At 55.0% G+C, this 19,651-nt stretch overlaps 1 protein-coding gene across 6 annotated transcripts in view; it reads right to left on the bottom strand.

The window, feature by feature from the left end:
• IQSEC2 (IQ motif and Sec7 domain ArfGEF 2) overlaps window positions 1-19,651 on the bottom strand; it is a 105,877-nt gene that overhangs the window by 39,340 nt on the left and 46,886 nt on the right. Inside the window, exon 3 of one of the 6 annotated variants that reach the window (XM_039912335.1) lies at window positions 5,268-5,363. The exons of 4 other annotated variants lie outside the window; for them this stretch is intronic. In XM_039912335.1, coding sequence (XP_039768269.1) covers window positions 5,268-5,363 — 96 coding nt within the window. Of the gene's footprint in view, window positions 1-5,267; window positions 5,364-7,886; window positions 8,009-19,651 lie in introns of those variants that run through there. One more of the 6 variants, XM_029067008.2, reaches the window with a different exon arrangement.

The raw sequence follows: 19,651 nt of genomic DNA, 5'->3' as shown, positions 1-19,651 counted from the left end.
TCGCTTCCTGGACGGCGGGGGTGGTACCGCCGGGCTGGTCCAAAGGGGTCCGGGAGGCTGGCATCCCCCTCTGGGGAAGGAGCACGGTCCCAGGTGGCCCCGTAAGCAGCCAGCCATCCCGCGGGAGGGTGAGTGATCTCGATGCCACTCGGAGGGCCGGCACCGGGCTGGGAGATGTCCCGGAATCCGTGGGGGTGAGCGGCGGGGACGGGGCCTGGCCGCGGGGGTCCGGCTCCCTGAGCGGGGGGCCCGAGTCCCCGCTTGGGGCCCGGAGGTCCGGGACATCCTCACCAGTCCTGTTCCTGAAGCAGGGCGGAGGGGGGGAGGGGAAGGCAGGGGAGAACGGGGAATGCCAGACAGCCGCTGGCACCCTCCCAGCAGAGGGACCTCCCCCCCAGCTACCCTTAGAGGAAAAAAGGCTTGGTGGGGGCGGCGGGGATGGCAAAGAGGTGGGGTTAAGGCTTTTGCTTCTGCATAGAAAATGTTGGAGGGAGAAAACGGGGGAGGGGGACGGAGGGGAACGGCCCCATCGCCTTCGGGACAACCCGCCCGGGAAGCCTCTCTGAACCACGGTCAGGAGTTGACCTGAAGGGGGAGAGGTGTGTGCGTTTGCCCCAAGGGGCAAGGAAGGAGAAGGGGTCATGGGACGGGCAGACCTGTGAGGTGTCCTGGGCCTCCTGGTAGGGAGGAGGAGGAGGAGGAGGGAGGAGGCCTAGCTCAGAGAGGAGATGGGGGGAGAGAAGACTGGGGGGCACGGGGTTGAAAGAGAGAAGCTTCCGGAGGGATCCCGATAAAGTAGCTCCAGAGATCCCTTCGGGGGGAGGGCAAAGAGCTAAGGCGGGCACACTCTTCCAGCGCCTGTGGCAGGGGGCGAGGGGGCGGGGCGCCGGCAAACCAACACTTCGGATTTCCCTGACTGAAGGGTGAAGGTTGGGGCAGAGAGCCAGGGGAGCCTTGAGCGCCTCTGTGTCGGTGGCCCGATGCCCGGGGCCAGGGTCTGGAGCGAGGTGTGGGGCGTGGGGGCGGGTGCAGGTATCAGGCCTGAGAGGTGCAGCCCCTCACCTCCAGGTTACCTAGAGGAGGGGCTGCTGCACTCGGAGGCGGGGCAGCAGAACTGGTGGCCATCTTCATCCTCCTCATCTCTGGGGAAGCGGGGAGGGGAGGGGGGCAGGAAGGTCCGGGGCGGGGGGTGGCGGGGGGGAGGAAGTGGGGAAGAGGGCAGCAGGGCCACAAGCAGCAGGTGACAGAAAGAGGGGGAGAAGTGTTAATCGCCTGAGGGAGGCAGGCAACGGAGATGGAAACATGCATGGCCCGAAGAGGAAGGCAGGCAGCAGGAGCTCCTGGGTCCCTTGGCTGTTTAAGGAGAGGGGCTGAGGAGAAAAGACAGCCTTTCCGGGTATGGAAAGCGGGCAGGGATCCCGGGAATCAATCCCATCGGGTGCTGACTTGACGCTCCAAAGAGGGCAGCTCTAACCACAGCGGTGACTGTAAACTTCCAGCTCCTCCCTGGGCCTTAGGATGCCCCCAGCCTCGCCGACGTTTCCGGCAGAGAAGGGTCGGCCGCTGGAATTCGTTCTTCTTCCCTCATCTGTCAAAGGAGGACGTTGGCATCACTAAAGAGGAAGGAGCCAGAATCTGCTTCCAACATCACTGCAGAGGTAGGAGGCGGATTCCGCTTCCAACGTCATTAAAGAGGAAGGAATTGGATTCGGCTTCCGACATCTTTAAAGGAGAAGGAGGCGGATTCTGTTGCGGGCAGGGAACTTGTCTGTTATCGTTACGTTGTACTCTCCCAGACGCTCGGTACGGTGCCCCGCACACAGTAAGGGCTCGATGGATCGACCGCTCCCAACATCATAAAAGAGGAAGGCGTCGGACTCTGCTTCCGACTTCGTTGAACGGGAAGGAGTAGGATTCTGCTTCCAACGTCATTAAAGAGGAAGGACTTAGATTCTTCTTCCGACATCACTGAAGGAGGAGGAGGAGTCCGATCCCGCTTCCAACATCGTTAAAGAGGAAGGAGTCGGATTCCGCTTCCAACATCGTTAAAGAGGGAGAGCACGATTCCGCTGCCTACGTCATTATCAGAGAGCGAGCAGGTTTCCGTATCCTCGGGGCCCCGAGGCCTTCTCGGTCAGGTCTGCGACCCGCAGTGGTTCCTGGGCTTGTCGGTCCCATTCCCTCCTCATCGTTTGCGGGGCCCGCTGACGGTGTTGGGCTCACACCACCTTGGCCCCGAAGAGAGGCGGGCGGAGGGGAAAGACGTCGTCCGCGGTTTCAAGACCGCCGGAGCCCTCCCTGGATCCCGTCTTTCTCGCCAGGGCCGCTGTTCCCGGCACAGCCCCACTTTCTTGCAGAGTCTCTGTCCCTCTTGAAGGTCTGGGGGCCCGGAAAGGCCTCCCCCTCAGGACCCTCTCTTTCGACGGATGCCTCCAAACAACTGAGGGCCAGTCTGCCTTGGAATATTCCCGGGGAGGAGCTGGCGGTCTGTTTGGTGAATCAGGCAGCATCAGAGTCATTCCGCTGCGTACGTTATCAGAACGCTCCTGGAGAGCTGTCCCGCTTCCCGCCTCGTCAGGACAGAGAGTAGAAGTCTCTTCTGAGGAAGCTCCCTCTGCCTCAAGTCCAAGCCTCCTACCACCCCCGCCTGGTTCCTGCTGCGGGCTTTCTGCTGCCAGGGGACTGGGAAAATGGGCACCGGGGTTCCTGCCGAACAGCCAGCCACACTCTCCCCTAGGCGCCACCTGCGATACCAGTGCTTCAAGCCTCCGCTAACTGGCCGGAGGCGAGACGACGTGAGGGGGCTAGGCGCCCCCTGAGCTGAGGTTTACAGTCACCTTTGGAGCCAAAGTCTGACCTCCCTGAGGAGTGACCCTGCTGGGGAGGGGGCCAGGAGGTCTCGGTCTTGGGTCGGGAAGGAGGAGCGCATATGGCCCCGTTGGTGAGATGATCTTATGGAACCCCACGGGCTGTGGCAACCAAAAATGCAGTATCTCCTCACAGCCGGTTCCCACCCAGAGGAAAGGCCTATGGGATGAGCGAGGGGGGAAAGGTTGAGCGCTTCAGAGGAGGAGGAGAGAGAAGACAGATCCAGGTAGAGGGACGTCATGGTGACGGTCTCTCTCACACACACATATATTCACACGTACCCTATCCCCAACTCCTCCGTCTTCCTGTCCACTCCCCTGAATTTCCTCTCCTCTTCCAGACCGTTCATTCGATAGTATTTACTGAGCGCTTACTAGGTGCAGAGCACTGTACTAAGCACGAACGTCTAGACTGTACAAACGGACTCATTTCTCACCCTTGGCGTGGCCCTGCACATACATGTGAACGTGTGTGTTCACGCGCACACACCCCACACTCTTCTATTACATCTTCTCCTCCTTAAAGTCCCGTGATCACCTGATTCTCCACCCACTCAGTTTTCTCTTTTTTTAATGGTACTTGTTAAGCACTTACTACGTACCAAGCACTTCACTAAGCACTGAGGTAGAGCCAAGCTGATCAGGCCGGACACAGTCCACGCCCCACATGGGGCTCACCGTCTTAATCCCCATTTTTCAGAGGAGGTGACCGAGGCACAGAGAAGTGACTTGTCCAAGGTCCCACTGACGACAAGCGGTGTATTTGGAATCAGAGCCCGGGTCCTTCTGACTCCCGGGCCCGCGCTCTTTCCACTAGGCAACACTGCTTCTCTTCCCCACGCTTCTTTCATAGAACAGAACACTAACACTCAAAATAGTCCCATTAACCCAGTCTCATGTGAGAAATTAACCCACATCCCCTAACACATTTCTGACTTTTCCTCTGCCATTTGTGCACCCGTGTCTCACACATTTTTGCAGTCCTTCTTTCTCCCGCACGCTTCTGTACCTCGCACCCACCTGTCTACCTCATAAGTGTATATCTCCTTTCCATCTATTCCATTCCTGCCCCTTTTCCATACACAGACTTACTTCTCGCTTACCCTGACTTTCGTGGACACATTCAGATCCTTCCCTTGCCACAGAAATTCGTACAATCGAAATTCCCATAGACGTATTTCCTGTCAATGGGGATGCTTCTTCCCCGGGGGTTCCTTCATTTCGCCCTGGCAATTCTTCCCTGCTCAGGCTCCCCAGTCTACCACAGGCCTAGACGTTCACCCATGTCATTCACACTCCAACTCTTGAACAGCAGTGGGTGCTACATACGTCCCGGCTTATTTTTTAACGGTATTTGTTAAGCACTTACTATGTGCCAGGCACTGTACTGTGCACCCGGGGTAGAAACGAGCTGATCAACGTGGTCACAGTCCCGGATCCCAAGTGGGGCTCACAGTCTGAATCCCCATTTCGCAGATGTGGGGACTGAGGCACCGAGAAATTAAGTGACCTGCCCCGGGTTACGCGGCAGACGAGCGGCGGAGCCGGGTTTAGGACCCAGGTCCTCTGACTCCCAAGGCCGTACTCTTTCCACTAGGCCACGGCTGCTTCTATCCCATATATATATATATCCGTCCCACGCAAGTGCAAATAAACCCTCAGTCTCATTATGCATCACTTTGAACTGTGTCTTCATACACACACACACACACACACACACACAAAACCACTGCCTCCTCCAAGCTTTGACTCTTCGGCATACTCACTCTTATCGGCCTATATTTCCCTCCAAGACCAAAAAAAATAAACCCTCTGCTCCTTTCTCAGAAGCAAAGCCAGGAAACAGGCTGCTAGGTGCTCTTGAGACCGTACGCTACTTGTGGACAGGGAACACGTCTACCAACTGTTAGCCTCCCGATCACTTAGCACAGTGCGCCGCACACAGTAAACGCTCGGTAAGTACCACTGTTCGACGGCGACTCCTGGCGACCTCAGTCCACCTGGGTTCTGACACCAGGAGCCGCGATTTCTCGGCCCTTCCTCTTCCACCCTCTAGGTCTCGCTTGAAGAGAACAGAACCCAGATGACCTTTCTCCCTGTTTCTTGTTCCACTGTCCCTGAGAGTCAAAACAATTGCATTCTGTCCCCCAGCCTCCAAACCCAGCCATTAACCCATCACCTCCCTGCACTTCCAGAGCCTAAGACTCGCTCTCCCCCCTACCTCTCCGTCCCCCCTCAGCCTCACCCAAGCCGGAGGTAAGGACGAGTCCGCAGTCACGCGAGCAGAAGAGTGGAAGGATCGCGGGGAAGAGAGGTAAAGGTTTAGGGGAGAAACGATGGGCCGGGCTGAGGAGGTACTGCATTTTTGGGTGGGAGTGGTGGGAAGGGGCTAGCTCTTACCTGCACTCAGCGTGCCTGGCTGGGGGGGCTAGCTGCATGGAGAGGAGCGACTGAGCAGGGCAGCAATACTGGTGGAGTGTGTGAGACGTTGTGGACCTGCAAGGGCAGACAGAGAGAGAGAGAGAGAGGCAGAGAGAGGGAAACAGAGAGAGGGAGACAGAGGAAAGAGAGACAGAGAGAGACAGAGAAATGGAGGGACAAGGTGAGAAAAGCAAGATTAGAAGAGGGAGAGAAGAGGGGCAGAACAGGGGGAGGGGGAGGGAGAAATCAGAGGTGAGAAGAGAGAGAAGCAGAGAAGGATGGGAGGGCAGAGGAGAGGGAGAAAGGAGTGGAGAAAAAAAAGAAAAAAAACACAAAGTCAAGAAAAAGAGGACAGCACTGAAACCACAAACAAAACACATAACAACAGCAGCAGCAGCAACAACAGAGGGACACAGGCATCTGACACACCTTCACACACAGCACAGTCCCACCCCAGGAAGGAGGGTCTGAAGGGGGTGGGGAAACGCCCAGGGGGAGAAGCTGGGACACGACTACGGCATGCAAGGCAGGAGGGGGGAACGGGGAGGTGGGGGAAAGGGCGAGGGGGCCCCTCTCGGCCTGGAGTGCCACAGCGGGATACGGGGCTGAAAGAAATGGGCGTGGGGGCGAATACTACCTCCAGCCACTCTTCCCCCCGGCCCCCCCAAAAGAGAGACACACAGGTGCCCACACAGCTCTGACACAGTGAAGGTGAGGAGCGGGGCAGACACAGATGGAGGAAAAGGGAGAGAGGAGGCAAGGAGAAAGGAAAAGAGAGGTATCAGAAGCCCCGGTACAGGGGTGGAGGGGATGAGAGTCAGGCAGGGAGGATGGAACCGAGTGGGAGGCTTTCGGCGATTAGAACCGCAGCCCCTGGGGCTCGGCGGAGATATTTCGGGGTTCTGGGCCGGGCCCTGGGGCGCTCTCTCTAGAAAGGGGAGGGCAAGAGCTGAAATCTCCAATACTCCTCTCCTTCTCCCCTCCCCTAAGTGCGTGACTCCGGTGACTAAAGTCCACGAGGCTACGAGGGGAGGCGGCGGGGAGGGAGAAGGCGGGCAGATGGAAGGGAGAAGGCGGTGCTCCAAGGAGAGAAGGGCGAGAGAAGGCCACGGTCCTGCCTGGAACTGACCATCAGGCAAGGTGCAGGGAAGTCCCAGGAAGAGCCCACCGACAACCATCTCAACCGCCATCCTCATCAACCCTAACACGGGGACAAAGAGCTAGGACCCGTCCCCCAGATCACGTGGTTGGCACGGAGGCCCTCCCTCAGGAGACGTCCAAATCCCTCCCCGATCACTCCGATATCCAACCGAGGCTACGGTAGTCGGTGCCCAAGCCGGCATGCCTATAGGTCGCCCGGCGCGCCTCTGCCCAGCCTCTGCGCCGCGAAGCTCAGAGCCCCGCATGCCCATCCTCGTCCCCATCGATGGCCAGGTTGTCCTCCCCCCCCCCACGTGACGAAACGAAGAACCGGAGGTTTCACGGAAACCTAAGGGCCCCACTGTCGGGACTCACGCTATCCAGCTCCCAACAGGTGGCCTCTGCTGGCTCAGAACGACACGAAAATGGAGGGAGTCGTGCTTAGCTGGTCCCCCAAGCACCAGAATGCCGCCAAGAGGACACAGGCCAGACCCGCCAAGTCTCCTTCATTTTCTCTTAGCCAACTGCCCCTTCCCCTAATGCTAACGGGACACACTAGCCCCCGAGGTGTCCCTCCAACAGTTCCTCCGCTGCCCCGGAACCCCGTAACCCAAGCGGGGCAGTCGAACGTGACGGTGGCATAACGGCGTGGCCTAGAGGAACGGGCACGGGCCCGGGAGTCAAAGGACCCGGGTTCTAATCCCAGCCCCCTACTGCTGGGTGACCTTGGGCAAGTCACTTCTGTGCCTCAGTTCCCTCATCGGCAAAACGGGGATTCGACGACGGGGCTCCCTCCTACTCGGACTGTGAGGCCCTCGGGGGACCTGAGTAACTTGGTATCTACATCAGCGCTCAGTGCTTGGCGTAAGGTAGGCCCTTAAAAGTACCACGGTTAATCTGAATACCACGGTTCTAGCGACACAGACGGCGGAGCAGGACAGAGCTGGCGGCAGGGGAACACCGAGTCAGAGCCAGAAGAGGAGCTCCGGGACTTCGGGGCCGCACTGAATTCCCAAGAGCTTAAACCGACGCAATGGTCCTACGAAGAAGACGGAACTCCACAATACCTATTCTTTAAAGCACGATTCCTCCCCGTCCAGCTTCCCGTCGGAGGAGTGAGGTCCTCTCCCTTTCCCGGTAGGCAGGACGACCCAGGTAGGCAGGCGGACCGGCAGGACTAACTCGGACAGGGAAGGCTGGAGAGGGACAGGCGGCGATCAGGTTTTTCGGGTCCCGAGCGAAAGGGTTCTTGTTCCGGCTTCCCTCCGACCGCTCAGGGGACAACTGTCAGCTGCCGACCCGTGGGCCCGGCCTCTCCTACCCACTGCAATTTCCCCTTTACAGCCGGGGCCTCCCTGAGACACAAACCAGGAAGCCGGGGGGAGACTGCCGAGTCAGCAGCTGAGCGGCCGGCCGGAGGCCCCGAGAAGCGAGCGGGGTCTGTGATTTTAGACTTACCAGGTCGTTGGGGGGGTCTCCATGGGGGTCTGAATCTGTTCCAGTGGGTGGGCGCCCCCTGGAAGAGTTCACACCTTTCTATGTCTCTCTCTCTCTCCACCCGCCCCTCTTTCTTTCTTTCTTTCTTTTTCTCTCTCTCTTTCACAACACCCTCAGCCTGAGAGGAGGAACTGGGGGAGGGCGGGGTAGGGCTGGGCTCCCGGCCAGCCCGAAACTGGAAACTGCTTCTTCCCTCCCAGCTGAGAGGCTCAGAGAAGGGCCGACGGAAAGAAGGGTTGGCAACCCTGAGGATGGAGGGAAGACACGGGATGAAAGGGACCACGGCCCGGGGGATAGAGCCTGGGCCCGGGAAGCAGAAGGACCTGGGTTCTAATCCCGGCTCCGCCCCTCGTCTGCTGTGTGACCTAGGGCAGGTCACTTAACCTTAACAGGTGACCTCATCTGTAAAATGGGATTAAAGAGCGGGAGCCCCAGGTGGGACGTGAACTGTGTCCAACCTGATTAGCCCCGCAAGCGCCCCAGCGCTTAGAAAGGTACTCGACACAGTGTAAGTGCTTAACAAATACTATCGTTATTATTATTATTATTATTATTATTCCCACTGCTCGGGGCCTCCCGTCTAGAGAAGAGTTGGGCTGGACCGGCCCAGTTTGAGGAGGATTTGTTTATCGTCGTGGGCAGGGAACGTGTCTGCTCAGCGTTGTGTTTTACTCCCCCAAGTTCTGCACGTAGTAAGTGCTCGATAAGTACGCCCGGATGAAAAGCCGGCGAGTTCCCGGGGCCCCGCTCGGAGGACTGGGATCTGGGCTGATCCGGGCGGGCCTCTGGGGGAGGGGTGAACGAGAGAGGGGTGTGAGGAGGGCAAGCAGGTTGCCAAATGGCTTGGCAAATGGCCCTCTGAGGAAGGCTGTCCCGGGTCACCCAGCCCTACTGCTTTTAAATCCGGGAACGGAACCCTGGGATCCCAACGCCAAGGCATCCGGGGCCTAGTTCCCTTTCGGCTGAAGTCTGGGGCAGCCTCTCGGCAAGCGCTTGGAGTGGGCAGGAAGGGGCAGAGAACCCAGTGACCTGAAAGAAACGAGAGCTGACGGGCCACCGGCGGGGAGCCGATGGGCACTGCCAAGGCCCCGCGGGCTTCCTGCCTCTCCGCACAGCCGGCTCGCTTCCTTCCCAGGAAGGTCGGACCCACTGTTCCGGAACGGGAAGCCCGAGGAACCCCTCACGGACGCGGGCCCCCTCTCCCCCCGGCACCGTCTCCAAGCCTGATAACCGAATTCCCCTTCTGTCAGGTGCATCAACTGCGGTGCTTTTTTCCCAAATGACCCTGTGGTAGGTGATGGAACTATGAGTTGGGGCAGGGCCGAGGGCACTCACCATCCGCCCCCAGGGAGGACGGGGTGGGGTTGGGAACCAGGCCGCTGCTGGCGGAGTCCTGCACGTCTGGGCTCACTTCCCGTGCGTCCGCGAGACATTTGGATTTTGACTGGGGTGGACTGCACATCAATCCATCAATCAATTGGGGCTATTTATTAAGTACTTATTAGGGGCCTACTGAGAGCTCACCTCCTCCAGGAGAACTTCCCAGACTGAGCCCCCCTTTCCCGCTGCTCCCCCTTCCCTCCCCCCCCCCCCGCTTTTCCCCCTTCCCCTCCCCCAGTACTGTACTCAATTGTATATATGATTTACTACCCTATTTATTTTGTTAAGGAGGTGTATATCTCCTTGATTCCATTTATCTTGTTCTGTTTTGCTTTGCTTTGTCTGTCTCCCTCACTTAGATGGTGAGCCCGTTATTGGGCAGGGATGGTCTCTATCTGTTGCCAAATTCCAAGCGCTTAGTACAGATCTCTGCACAGAGTAAGCGCTCAATAAATACTACTGAATGAATGAATGGATACAATACCAAGGAGTCGGAAGACTAATTCCCCGCCCACAAATAGCTTACCGCCTACAGGGGGAATAAAATCCCCCAGGGACGTGGTTCAGCTATGAATTAGACTACGAATCGCCAGATCTCTCTGTCCCAAGATGCAAACATCCCTCCTCCTCTGCTCTCCACACCAGCCAATGTCCCAGATCCTTTTTCCCGGGCCTTCTCCTTCACCACCAAGCTGAACCGACACCTTCCTGGCCCCCTCCAACCATCTGGCAGGACCCCAGAGTGGTACGGTGCTGACCCAGATACCGACAGAAACCCCTTTATTGCAGGTGGTTGTCCCTGGAGCCCTTCCAGCTCCCCCTAAGCCCTCAAATGACCACAATCCCTACAGCACACTTACGTACATATCGATGGATCCCATTTACGGAGCGCTCACTCTGTGCAGAGCACTTCAGTGAGCATTTGGGAGAGTAAAATCCAACCAAGTTGGGAGACGGGCTCCCTGCCCACAGGGAGCTTACAGTCTAGAGGAGGAGTTTACCGTCTCTTATATTCACGGTCACTCCCTCGTCTGTAATTTATTTGAATGCCTGTCACCCCCCGCTACACTGAAAAGCACCTCCAAGGCAGGGATCGTATCTTCTAACTCTTCGGTTCTTTCCGGAGCACGTAGTACAGTGCCCCGCACACAGCAGATGCTCGATAAATGCTATACTGATCGATGAATAATTGATCATAATTGTTATTTTTAAACGGTATTTGTTATGCGTTTACTGCGTGTCAGGCACGGCACTGACTGCTGAGGTGGAAACCACGCAGTCCGGTTGGATACGGTCCCTGTCCCACATGGGGCTCACCGTCTTAAGCCCCATTTTCCGGATGAGGTAACTGAGGCACAGAGAAGTTAAGTGACTGGCACAAGGTCACACGGCGGGCAAGTGGCAAAACCATAATTAGAACCGTTGGCTCCCAAGCCCTTGTTGTTTTCATCTGGCCACTCCGCTCCTCACTAGAACTCCCTCCTTCCCAAAATAAGAAATGAACCCTAGTATCTAGTCTTCTAGCCCCAGGCAGACCCAACTCCAAGAGGTTGGAGGGAAGAAGTTTCCTGAGAAGCAAGATGGTAGGGTGGGAAGGAGAGAGATGCTGCCCAGCTGGGGTACGCTCCCAGACAACCCACCCGTCTGTCGCCCCCCCTTCTAGACCGTAAGCCCGGTGTGGGAAGGGATCGTCTCCCTTTATTCGTGAATTGCACTTTCCCAGTGCTTAGTACGGTGCTCCGCACAGAGTAAGCGCTCAGTCAATACGACTGAATGAATGAATGAACAAGAGCTGCGGGCCAACGTGAATTTCAAAACTCCGCCCTCAATGTAGTATGGTAAATTGGTTTTCCTTTCTGCCTCACAAGAACAATACTGTAATAATGACATTTTTTAATGGTATTGGTTAAGCGCTTCCTATGTGCCAGGCACTATACTAAGCGCTGGGGGTAGAGACAAGCTAATCTATTTGGACACAGACCATGGCAGACATGGGGTTCACAGTCTTCTCCCCGCATCGGACAGATGAGGCGACAGAGAAGTCAAGTGACTAGACCAAAGTCACACAGCAGGCAGGTGGAAGAGTGGAATTAGAACCCAGATCCTTGCGACTCCCAGGCCCAGGGGTGCATCCATCAGGACACCCTGCTTCTCACTCCTACCAATCCTTAGACAGAGGAAGGGCCCCCGGGGCTCCGAGATAGCAGGCCCCCATCCTCTAGACTGTACGCGCCTCCTCTAGATTGCACTCTCTTTACTGACAGATTGTGTCTATCGATTCGGGTGTATTGGATTCGCCGAGGGCTTAGCACAATGCTCTGCACGATAGGAGTGCTCAACGGAATCCCACTGATGGATTAATGGAGCCCCGGCTGGCAGGGAATAGGCGATAGCCGGGGAATGGATTCAGTCACTAAAGGGCACCGTGGATCGTCCGAGGGCTTAGCACAACGCTCTGCACATTAGGAGTGCTCAACGGAATAGAAGCGGCGTGGCTCAGTGGAAAGAGCCCGGGCTTGGAAGTCGGAGGTCATGGGTTCGAATGCCAGCTCCGCCACTTGTCAGCTGTGTGACTGTGGGCAAGTCACTTCACTTCTCTGGGCCTCAGTTCCCTCATCTGTAAAATGGGGATGAAAACTGTGAGCTCCACGTGAGACAACCTGATCACCCTGTATCTCCCCCAGTGCTTAGAACAGTGTTCTGCACATAGTAAGCACTTAACAAATACCAACATTATTATTAGTTGGAGAAGCAGAGTGGCTCAGTGGAAAGAGCACGGGCTTTGGAGTCATAGGTCATGAGTTCAAATCCCAGCTCTGCCACTTGTCAGCTGTGTGACTGTGGGCAAGTCACTTCACTTCTCTGTGCCTCAGTGACCTCATCTGTAAAATGGGGATTAAGACTGTGAGCCCCACGTGGGACAACCTGATTCCTCTGTGTCCACCCCAGCGCTTAGAACAGTGCTCTGCACATAGTAAGCGCTTAACAAATACCAACATTATTATTATTAGTATTATTATTACCACTGATGGATTAATGGAGGCCCAGGCTGGCAGGGAATAGGAGATAGCGGGGGAATGGATCCAGTCACTAGAGGACACCGTGGACTGTCCGAGGGTTTAGCACAACGCTCTGCACATTAGGAGTGCTCAACGGAATAGAAGCGGCGTGGCTCAGTGGAAAGAGCCCGGGTTTGGGAGTCAGACGTCATGGGTTCGAATCCCGGCTCCGCCACTTGTCAGCTGTGTGACTGTGGGCAAGTCACTTTACTTCTCTGTGCCTCAGTTACCCCATCTGGAAAATGGGGATCAACTGTGAGCCTCACGTGGGACAACCTGATTACCCTGTAGCTACCCCAGCGCTTAGAACAGTGCTCGGCACATAGTAAGCGCTTAACAAATACCAACATTATTATTATTATTGGGAGTCGGAGGTCATGAGTTTGAATCCCAGCTCCGCCACTTGTCAGCTGTGTGACTGTGGGCAAGTCACTTCACTTCTCTGGGCCTCAGTTCCCTCATCTGTAAAATGGGGATGAAAACTGTGAGCCCCACGGGAGACAACCTGATCACCCTGTATCTCCCCCAGTGCTTAGAACAGTGCTCTGCACATAGTAAGCACTTAACAAATACCAACATTATTATTAGTATTATTATTACCACTGATGGATTAATGGAGGCCCAGCTGGCAGGGAAGAGGAGATAGCTGGGGAAGGGATCCAGTCACTAGAGGGCTCCGTTGGCAATGAAATCCTGAGAGATGGGAAAAGCCAAGGGCAAAGACTAGGCTGGAGAAGTGCTCTCCGTCAATCCCCGTCAGTGGGATTTATTGAGTGCTTACTGTGTGCAGAACACCGTACTAAGCACTTGGGAGAGTAATAATAATAATATGGGTATTTGTTAGGCGTTTACTATGTGCAGAGCACTGTTCTAAGCACTGGGGGAGATACAGGGCGATCAGGTGGTCCCACGTGAGGCTCACAGTCTTAATCCCCATTTTCCAGTTGAGGGAACTGAGGCCCAGAGAAGTGAAGTGACTCGCCCAGAGTCCCACAGCTGACAAGTGGCAGAGCCGGGATTCGAACCCCTGACCTCCGACTCCCAAGCCCGGGCTCTTTCCACTGAGCCTGGCTGAGTAGCCGACGGAGTTGGAAGACGCGATCCCTGCCCACAAGGGGCTTCCGAGTTGGGCGATGGAGGGGCCTGGAATAGCATGAGGGAGCTGATGATGGGGTCTCAGCTTTCTGAGCTCAGTGACTGAACCTCAGAAATACCCGGCTCAGAGCTTCCGCGTCAACTCCGCACTCAGGCATTCACACCCAGCCATGGCTCTTCTGTGCATATTGATTTTCATCTTGCTACTACTTGAGCGCTTACTCATCTATGCATCCATACCCCTTCCTCTCCCGCAACCCGTAAAATATTTTGCATCTCTCTCTCCCGAATCACTGGAAGCTTGTTGAGAGTAGAAATCAGATCTTCTCTCTTTATCGTATTGAAGGTTTTATGGCACTTTTCCTCCTCAGCTGCCTTTTTCTCCGATAATCGATGAGAAGTAATAATGACCGAGAGAAGCAATGAAGCCTAATGGAAAGAGCACGGACCTGGGAGTCAGAGGCTGCTGTGTGACCTTTGGCAAGTCACTTAACTTCTCTGTGTCTCAGTTCCCTCATCTGCAAAATGAGGGCTAAATACCCCTTCTCCCTCCTACTTAGACTGTGAACCCCATTTGGGACCTGATTCTCTTGTATTTACCGCGTGGCTCAGTGGAAAGAGCCCGGACGTGGGAGGCAGAGGTCACGGGTTCTAATGCCGGCTCCGCCACCTGTCAGCTGTGTGACCTTGGGCAAGTCACTTAACTTCTCTGTGCCTCAGTGACCTCATCTGGAAAATGGGGATGAAGACTATGAGCCCTACGTGGGACAACCTGATTACCCTGTATCTATCCCAGCGCTTAGAACAGTGCTTGGGACATAGTAAACGCTTACCAAATAATAATGTTGGTATTTGTTAAGCGCTTACTATGTGCCGAGCACTGTTCTAAGCGCTGGGTTAGACATAGGGGAATCAGGTGGTCCCACGTGGGGCTCACAGTCTTAATCCCCATTTTACAGATGAGGGAATTGAGGCACAGAGAAGTTAAGTGACTCGCCCACAGTCACACAGCCGACAAGTGGCAGAGCTGGGATTCGAACTCATGAGCCCTGACTCCAAAGCCCGTGCTCTTTCCGCTGAGCCACGCTGCTTCTCCAACATGATTATTATTATTACAATGCTTGGCACATAGCACTTAATGCGCACCAGTTATTGTTATGATCGGCTGAGGCGTGTGAAAGCCTAGGGATCTCAATCAATCACCTATTAGTATTTGCGCACCTATGTGCACAGCACTGTATTAAGCACTCGGGAGAGTACAGGAGAGGGAGAAGACCTGAGTTCTACCCTCGACAAGCTTCCAAGCCTGCAGAAGAGATGGACCCACAATATTTTACAGATCGTGGAAGAGGAAGGAATACGGATCTATAGATGAGTAAGTGCTTAAATAGTAGCAGATGTAAATCAACAGGCACAGACGAGCTTCGGCTGGGCGGGAGTGCCCAAGTGCAGAGTTGACGTGGAAGTTCTGAGCCGGATGATTGAGACGGATCTGACCTGGGGAGAAGCAGCATGGCCTAGAGGATGGACTATGGGCCTAGGTGTCAGAAGGATCTGGGTTCTAATCCCGGCTCTGCCACTTATCTGCTGTGTGATCTTGGGGCAGCTTCTCTATGTCTCAGTTACCGCTTCTGTAAAATGGGGATTAAGACCGTGAGCTTCACGTAGGACAGGGACTCTGTCCGACCTGGTTAATTTGTATCTACCCTGGTGTCTACAGTGCCTGGCACACTGTAAGCGCTTAACAAATACCAAAGAAGAAAAAAGAAGGAAATTTGTCAGGGAAGGCGTCTTGGAGGAGATCCTCTTCTCCCTCTACTCCCTCTACCACCCCCCCTTCACCTCTCCGCAGCTTAACCCTCTTTTCCCCCCATTTCCCTCTGCTCCTCCCCCTCTCCCTTCCCATCCCCTCAGCTCTGTACTCGTCTGCTCAACCGTATATATTTTCATTACCTTATTTATTTTGTTAATGAAATGTACATCGCCTCAATTCTATTTAGTCGCCACTGTTTTTACGAGATGTTCTTCCCCTAGACTCTATTTATTGCCATCGTTCTCGGCTGTCCGTCTTCCCCGATTAGACCGTAAGCCCGTCAAACGGCAGGGACTGTCTCTATCTGTTGCCGACTTGTTCATTCCAAGCGCTTAGTACAGTGCTCTGCACATAGTAAGCGCTCAATAAATACTATTGAATGAATGAATGAATGAATGTGATTTCCAAAAGGCCTTGAAGATGGAGGGGGAACTGTGGACTGGCAGAACAACACAGGTATCTAGGTTGGACTCCACCCCAACACTTTCTGGGGTTGGGCTGACTCCATTCCATCACTTGAAAACCTCCGTCTCTGACCAACCCCACCCCAGAGGCTTCCAGATCTCCGAGGATTCAATCACAGACACATGAACTCAAAGCAGGGAGCAGGCAAAAAAAAAAGCAGGCTTAGGTCTGGGCCAGCCCCTTCTTCATTCATTCATTCAATGGTATTTATTGAGCACTTACTATGTGCAGAGCACTGTACTAAGCGCTTGGAATGTACAAATCGGTAACAGAGAGAGACGGTTCCCCCTCCCTGCCATCATGAGAGCAGTAAAGTCAGAAGGATACGAGCTGGGGGTGGGGGGAGAATGCTCCCGGGATTGGTTCGCACCATCTTGCTCCCCTTCTTCCTCATGTCACATTCCCCCCCTCCGCCTTTTCTTTCTGGTTGCCTCTGGAATGAACAGCTGGGCAGTGGTAGTGGGAAAGGGTGATACTCGCGCCTTCTCGGCTGGGAGTGCCCCTCCCTCCTACACCCACATCCCCGGGTCCTTTACTGGGTGGGGGGTGTTTGTCTACCTCCTTGAGGGTGTGACAAGTGCCTCAAGGTGGGCGGGAAAAACTGAACATGGACATTCTGCTTGCTGCATTCGAGATTTGCATGGAGGATGTCCATATGTCTCACTTGTGTATTGTGCCTTTTTTTAAAAAAAAAAAACATGTTTTTTGTCGAGCGCTACGTGCCAGGCACTCTACTGAAGCGCTGGGGTAGACACAAGATCATTGGGTTGGATCCGGTCCCCTCATAGGGTTCCCGGTCTTAATCCCCATTTTACTGAAGAGGGAACTGAGGCACGGAGCAGTGAAGTGACTTGCCCCAGGTCACGCAGCAGACAAGAGGCGGAGCCGGGATCAGAACCCAGGCCCTCTGACCCTCAAGCCCGTGGTGTTCCTTCCACTAGGCCACGCTGCTTCTTGCGGCTGGCACGTAGCATTCCGCATACGTTCAAAACACACGAATGTTTCTTCCATGCCTCTCTACACTGTCTCTCACTGGATCCACCTCTCCTCAGCTTGTCAAAAGTTCACCAACCCTAACAGTCTAATGACGAGCCAATCTAATGTAAATGAGCGCCGGTACACTAATGAACTCCAGAACTGGCGCTCCGGGTTATATTGAAATTTTTATACAAATTCTTGCTTGCTTGCTTGCTTGCAATCTGACTTCATTTCAGCTCTGCCAAGTTCTTTCAGATCCTGGGTTCGGGAGCCCTTGCTAAAATTATATGGTCTTTCTTCGTCTACAGAGAATCCCGTCCGCACTCCCGTGCCCCGACGCACGCATACACACACTGTGACACGTACCTCCATACATACATCCCTACTCCGACCCACATCCCCACATGCACGCACATATGTGTTCATTTCAGGGCAGGAGTTTGGTTATTGTTCTTTGCTGATTACCCTCTCTCCCCAGCTGCAGTGTGACTCATGCGGAGAGCTACTAATTAAAACAAGGGAAGGGAGAAGAAGAAAAAAAAGAGAGATTTATTTTGGTAATGTCGACCATAGAGCTAAAAGGCTTAGAGGTCACCCCTTCTAAAGAGATACCGGGGCCTACACACCCAGAAAAACAGCCCCCCCAAGGGGCTGCGGGGGTCATTAGGATCTTGGACCAAAAGGGCACCTAGAGAGAGAAATAGCTGGGGGTGGGGAGATGAGAGACTCATTTCCCAAAGTGAATGACAGTCATAAACAAAGCTCCGGAGCTATTCCCTGGGGGGGGAAGAGGATTGGGGGCGGGGGATAAGATTTAGATTGAGGAATGTGGGAGGGTGAGGCCCCCAAAATGGGCTCGAAGAGAGCACCTCTTCTCCAATCAGGGGCTGCTTGGCCAGGAGATTGTTATTGGAGGGTGGCTCTCCTCAGTCAGGGTGAGGGACCTTGTTTATTAAGGGGTGGAATGCCAAGGTTGGGACACGGGGGTAATAACTGAAGGGTGGCACATGAGAGAGGTCATTTTAAACCGCTCGTTAATCGAAGAAGGGGTAGAGTATCATAAATCCGGCCCAGGAAGAACACAAAGGTGAGGGTCCCCTTTCGGTCCGCACCCCCCGTTCTCTCTGGCTGGCACCTCTTCCTTCTAGGGAGAGTAGATCAGGTGGAAGAGAGCCGCTCCAGAACCTGCTGTCCTCCCGGAGAGGCGCTGGCTGCCAACCCCCTTTCCTCTGCGGAGCGTGGAAGGTGGCAGGATCAAGAAAGGTCACCCCACGGTTGGACGGACAACCCGGGGGTGAAACAGCTCTTCCTCTCGGCAGGGTGCTGACACTAGCGGCACCGGCAACCTCTAAGGGAGCTCGGGGGTTCCGGGAGGGTTTGCGGCTCAAGAGAGAATATTTCTCTCTCCCCATGACTAGGAGAGTTTTGGTAACCGCCAGAGCTGGAGTGCCACACTCCAGACCGGAACCTGTGACACTTAAAAGGGAACAAAGTCTCCCCTCAACCCGAAGAACCTTATTTCCCTTGGGCGAGGAGGCTGGAAAAACCCTCCAAGCCTCTTGCCTCTCCCCAGACCTGCTCTTCTCTTGACAGAGCGTTTTCTGTTGCCGTGGAAATGGATCCCAGCTCTGCTGTGAAGTGTCAGTGTCTCCCCCCATCATTCCCTAGCAACCTTCCCGGCACCAGCCTCCTGCTGCCACGCTCCCTGCGTGCCTAGCAACCCGCTTGCCGGGCAACCTGCCACCTTGCCAGGCCCCTGGATACCATCTCCACCCTCCCCCAAGAGCCGCTCCCCAGGCCTTTACCGGGAACGGGACGCTCGGGCAAGAAAGACCCCACGGCAGGCATCGATCCGTCTAAAAGGATTGGCAGATTAAGAAGCAGTACGGCCTGGTGGATAGAACGGGGGATTGGGAGTCAGAAGGACCTGGGTTCTAATCCTGGCTCTGCAGGACCTTGGGCAGGTCGCTCAACCTCTCTGTGCCTCAGTTACCTCATCTTTAAAATGGGGATTACGGCTGCGTGCCCCGTGTGGGACAAGGACTGTGTCCAACCTGATTAGCTTGCATAATAATAATGTTGGTATTGGTTAAGCGCTTACTACGTGCCAAGCACTGTTCTAAGCGCTGGGGGAGGTACAGGGTCATCAGGTTGTCCCACGTGAGGCGCACAGTTAATCCCCATTTTACAGAGGAGGTAACTGAGGCCCAGAGAAGTGAAGTGACCGCACAGTTAATCCCCATTTTACAGAGGAGGTAACTGAGGCCCAGAGAAGTGAAGTGACTTGCCCACAGTCACACGGAGCTGGGATTCGAACCCACGACCTCTGCCTCCCAAGCCCGGGCTCTTTCCACTGAGCCACGCTGCTTCTCAGCACAGTGTCTGGCACTAGTAAGCGCTTAGCAAATACCATCAAAACTGAAAAAAAGGTGGAAAGCAAAACCCAGGAGCAAGGCCAATCCCTGCCAGAGTGACACCCAGGGTAAGAGAATGTGTGCCAGGGCCCTGGCTCAGCCATGTGAGAGGGAGGGCAGAAACAAGCGGGGGAGAGAAAACAGTGCTTTTGTTACCGAAATTGGTGGGTCAGAATGTCAATCGATGGTATTGACTGAGCGCTTGTTATGTGTGGATCACTATACAACAGAATCAGCAGACCCGTTCAGAATAGCCCGTCCCTCCCTCCTCACTATCATTCAGGCCACAGTCCCCTTAATAGACGCAGATCAAGTGCCCTAAATAGGCCTGTTTTCTTCCCTCTCGTCAGTGGGCCCTTGGGAAGGTTCGGCTTAAAGGAAGGGGAGTAAAGGAGAATCTGGCCCTGGCCCTGTCCTTCTAGAGTTCCTCCCCAACACTTGCCAGGCGGGCGCTGGGCTCTACTGGAGGAGAAAAAGACGGTTCTTTAGACTCCAGGGCCGGGGGCGGCCCTTGAATTGCTA

The sequence above is a fragment of the Ornithorhynchus anatinus genome, chromosome 6, assembly GCF_004115215.2.
Source record: "Ornithorhynchus anatinus isolate Pmale09 chromosome 6, mOrnAna1.pri.v4, whole genome shotgun sequence".
Taxonomy (NCBI): domain Eukaryota; kingdom Metazoa; phylum Chordata; class Mammalia; order Monotremata; family Ornithorhynchidae; genus Ornithorhynchus; species Ornithorhynchus anatinus.
This window is presented reverse-complemented; position numbering and strand designations above follow the sequence as displayed.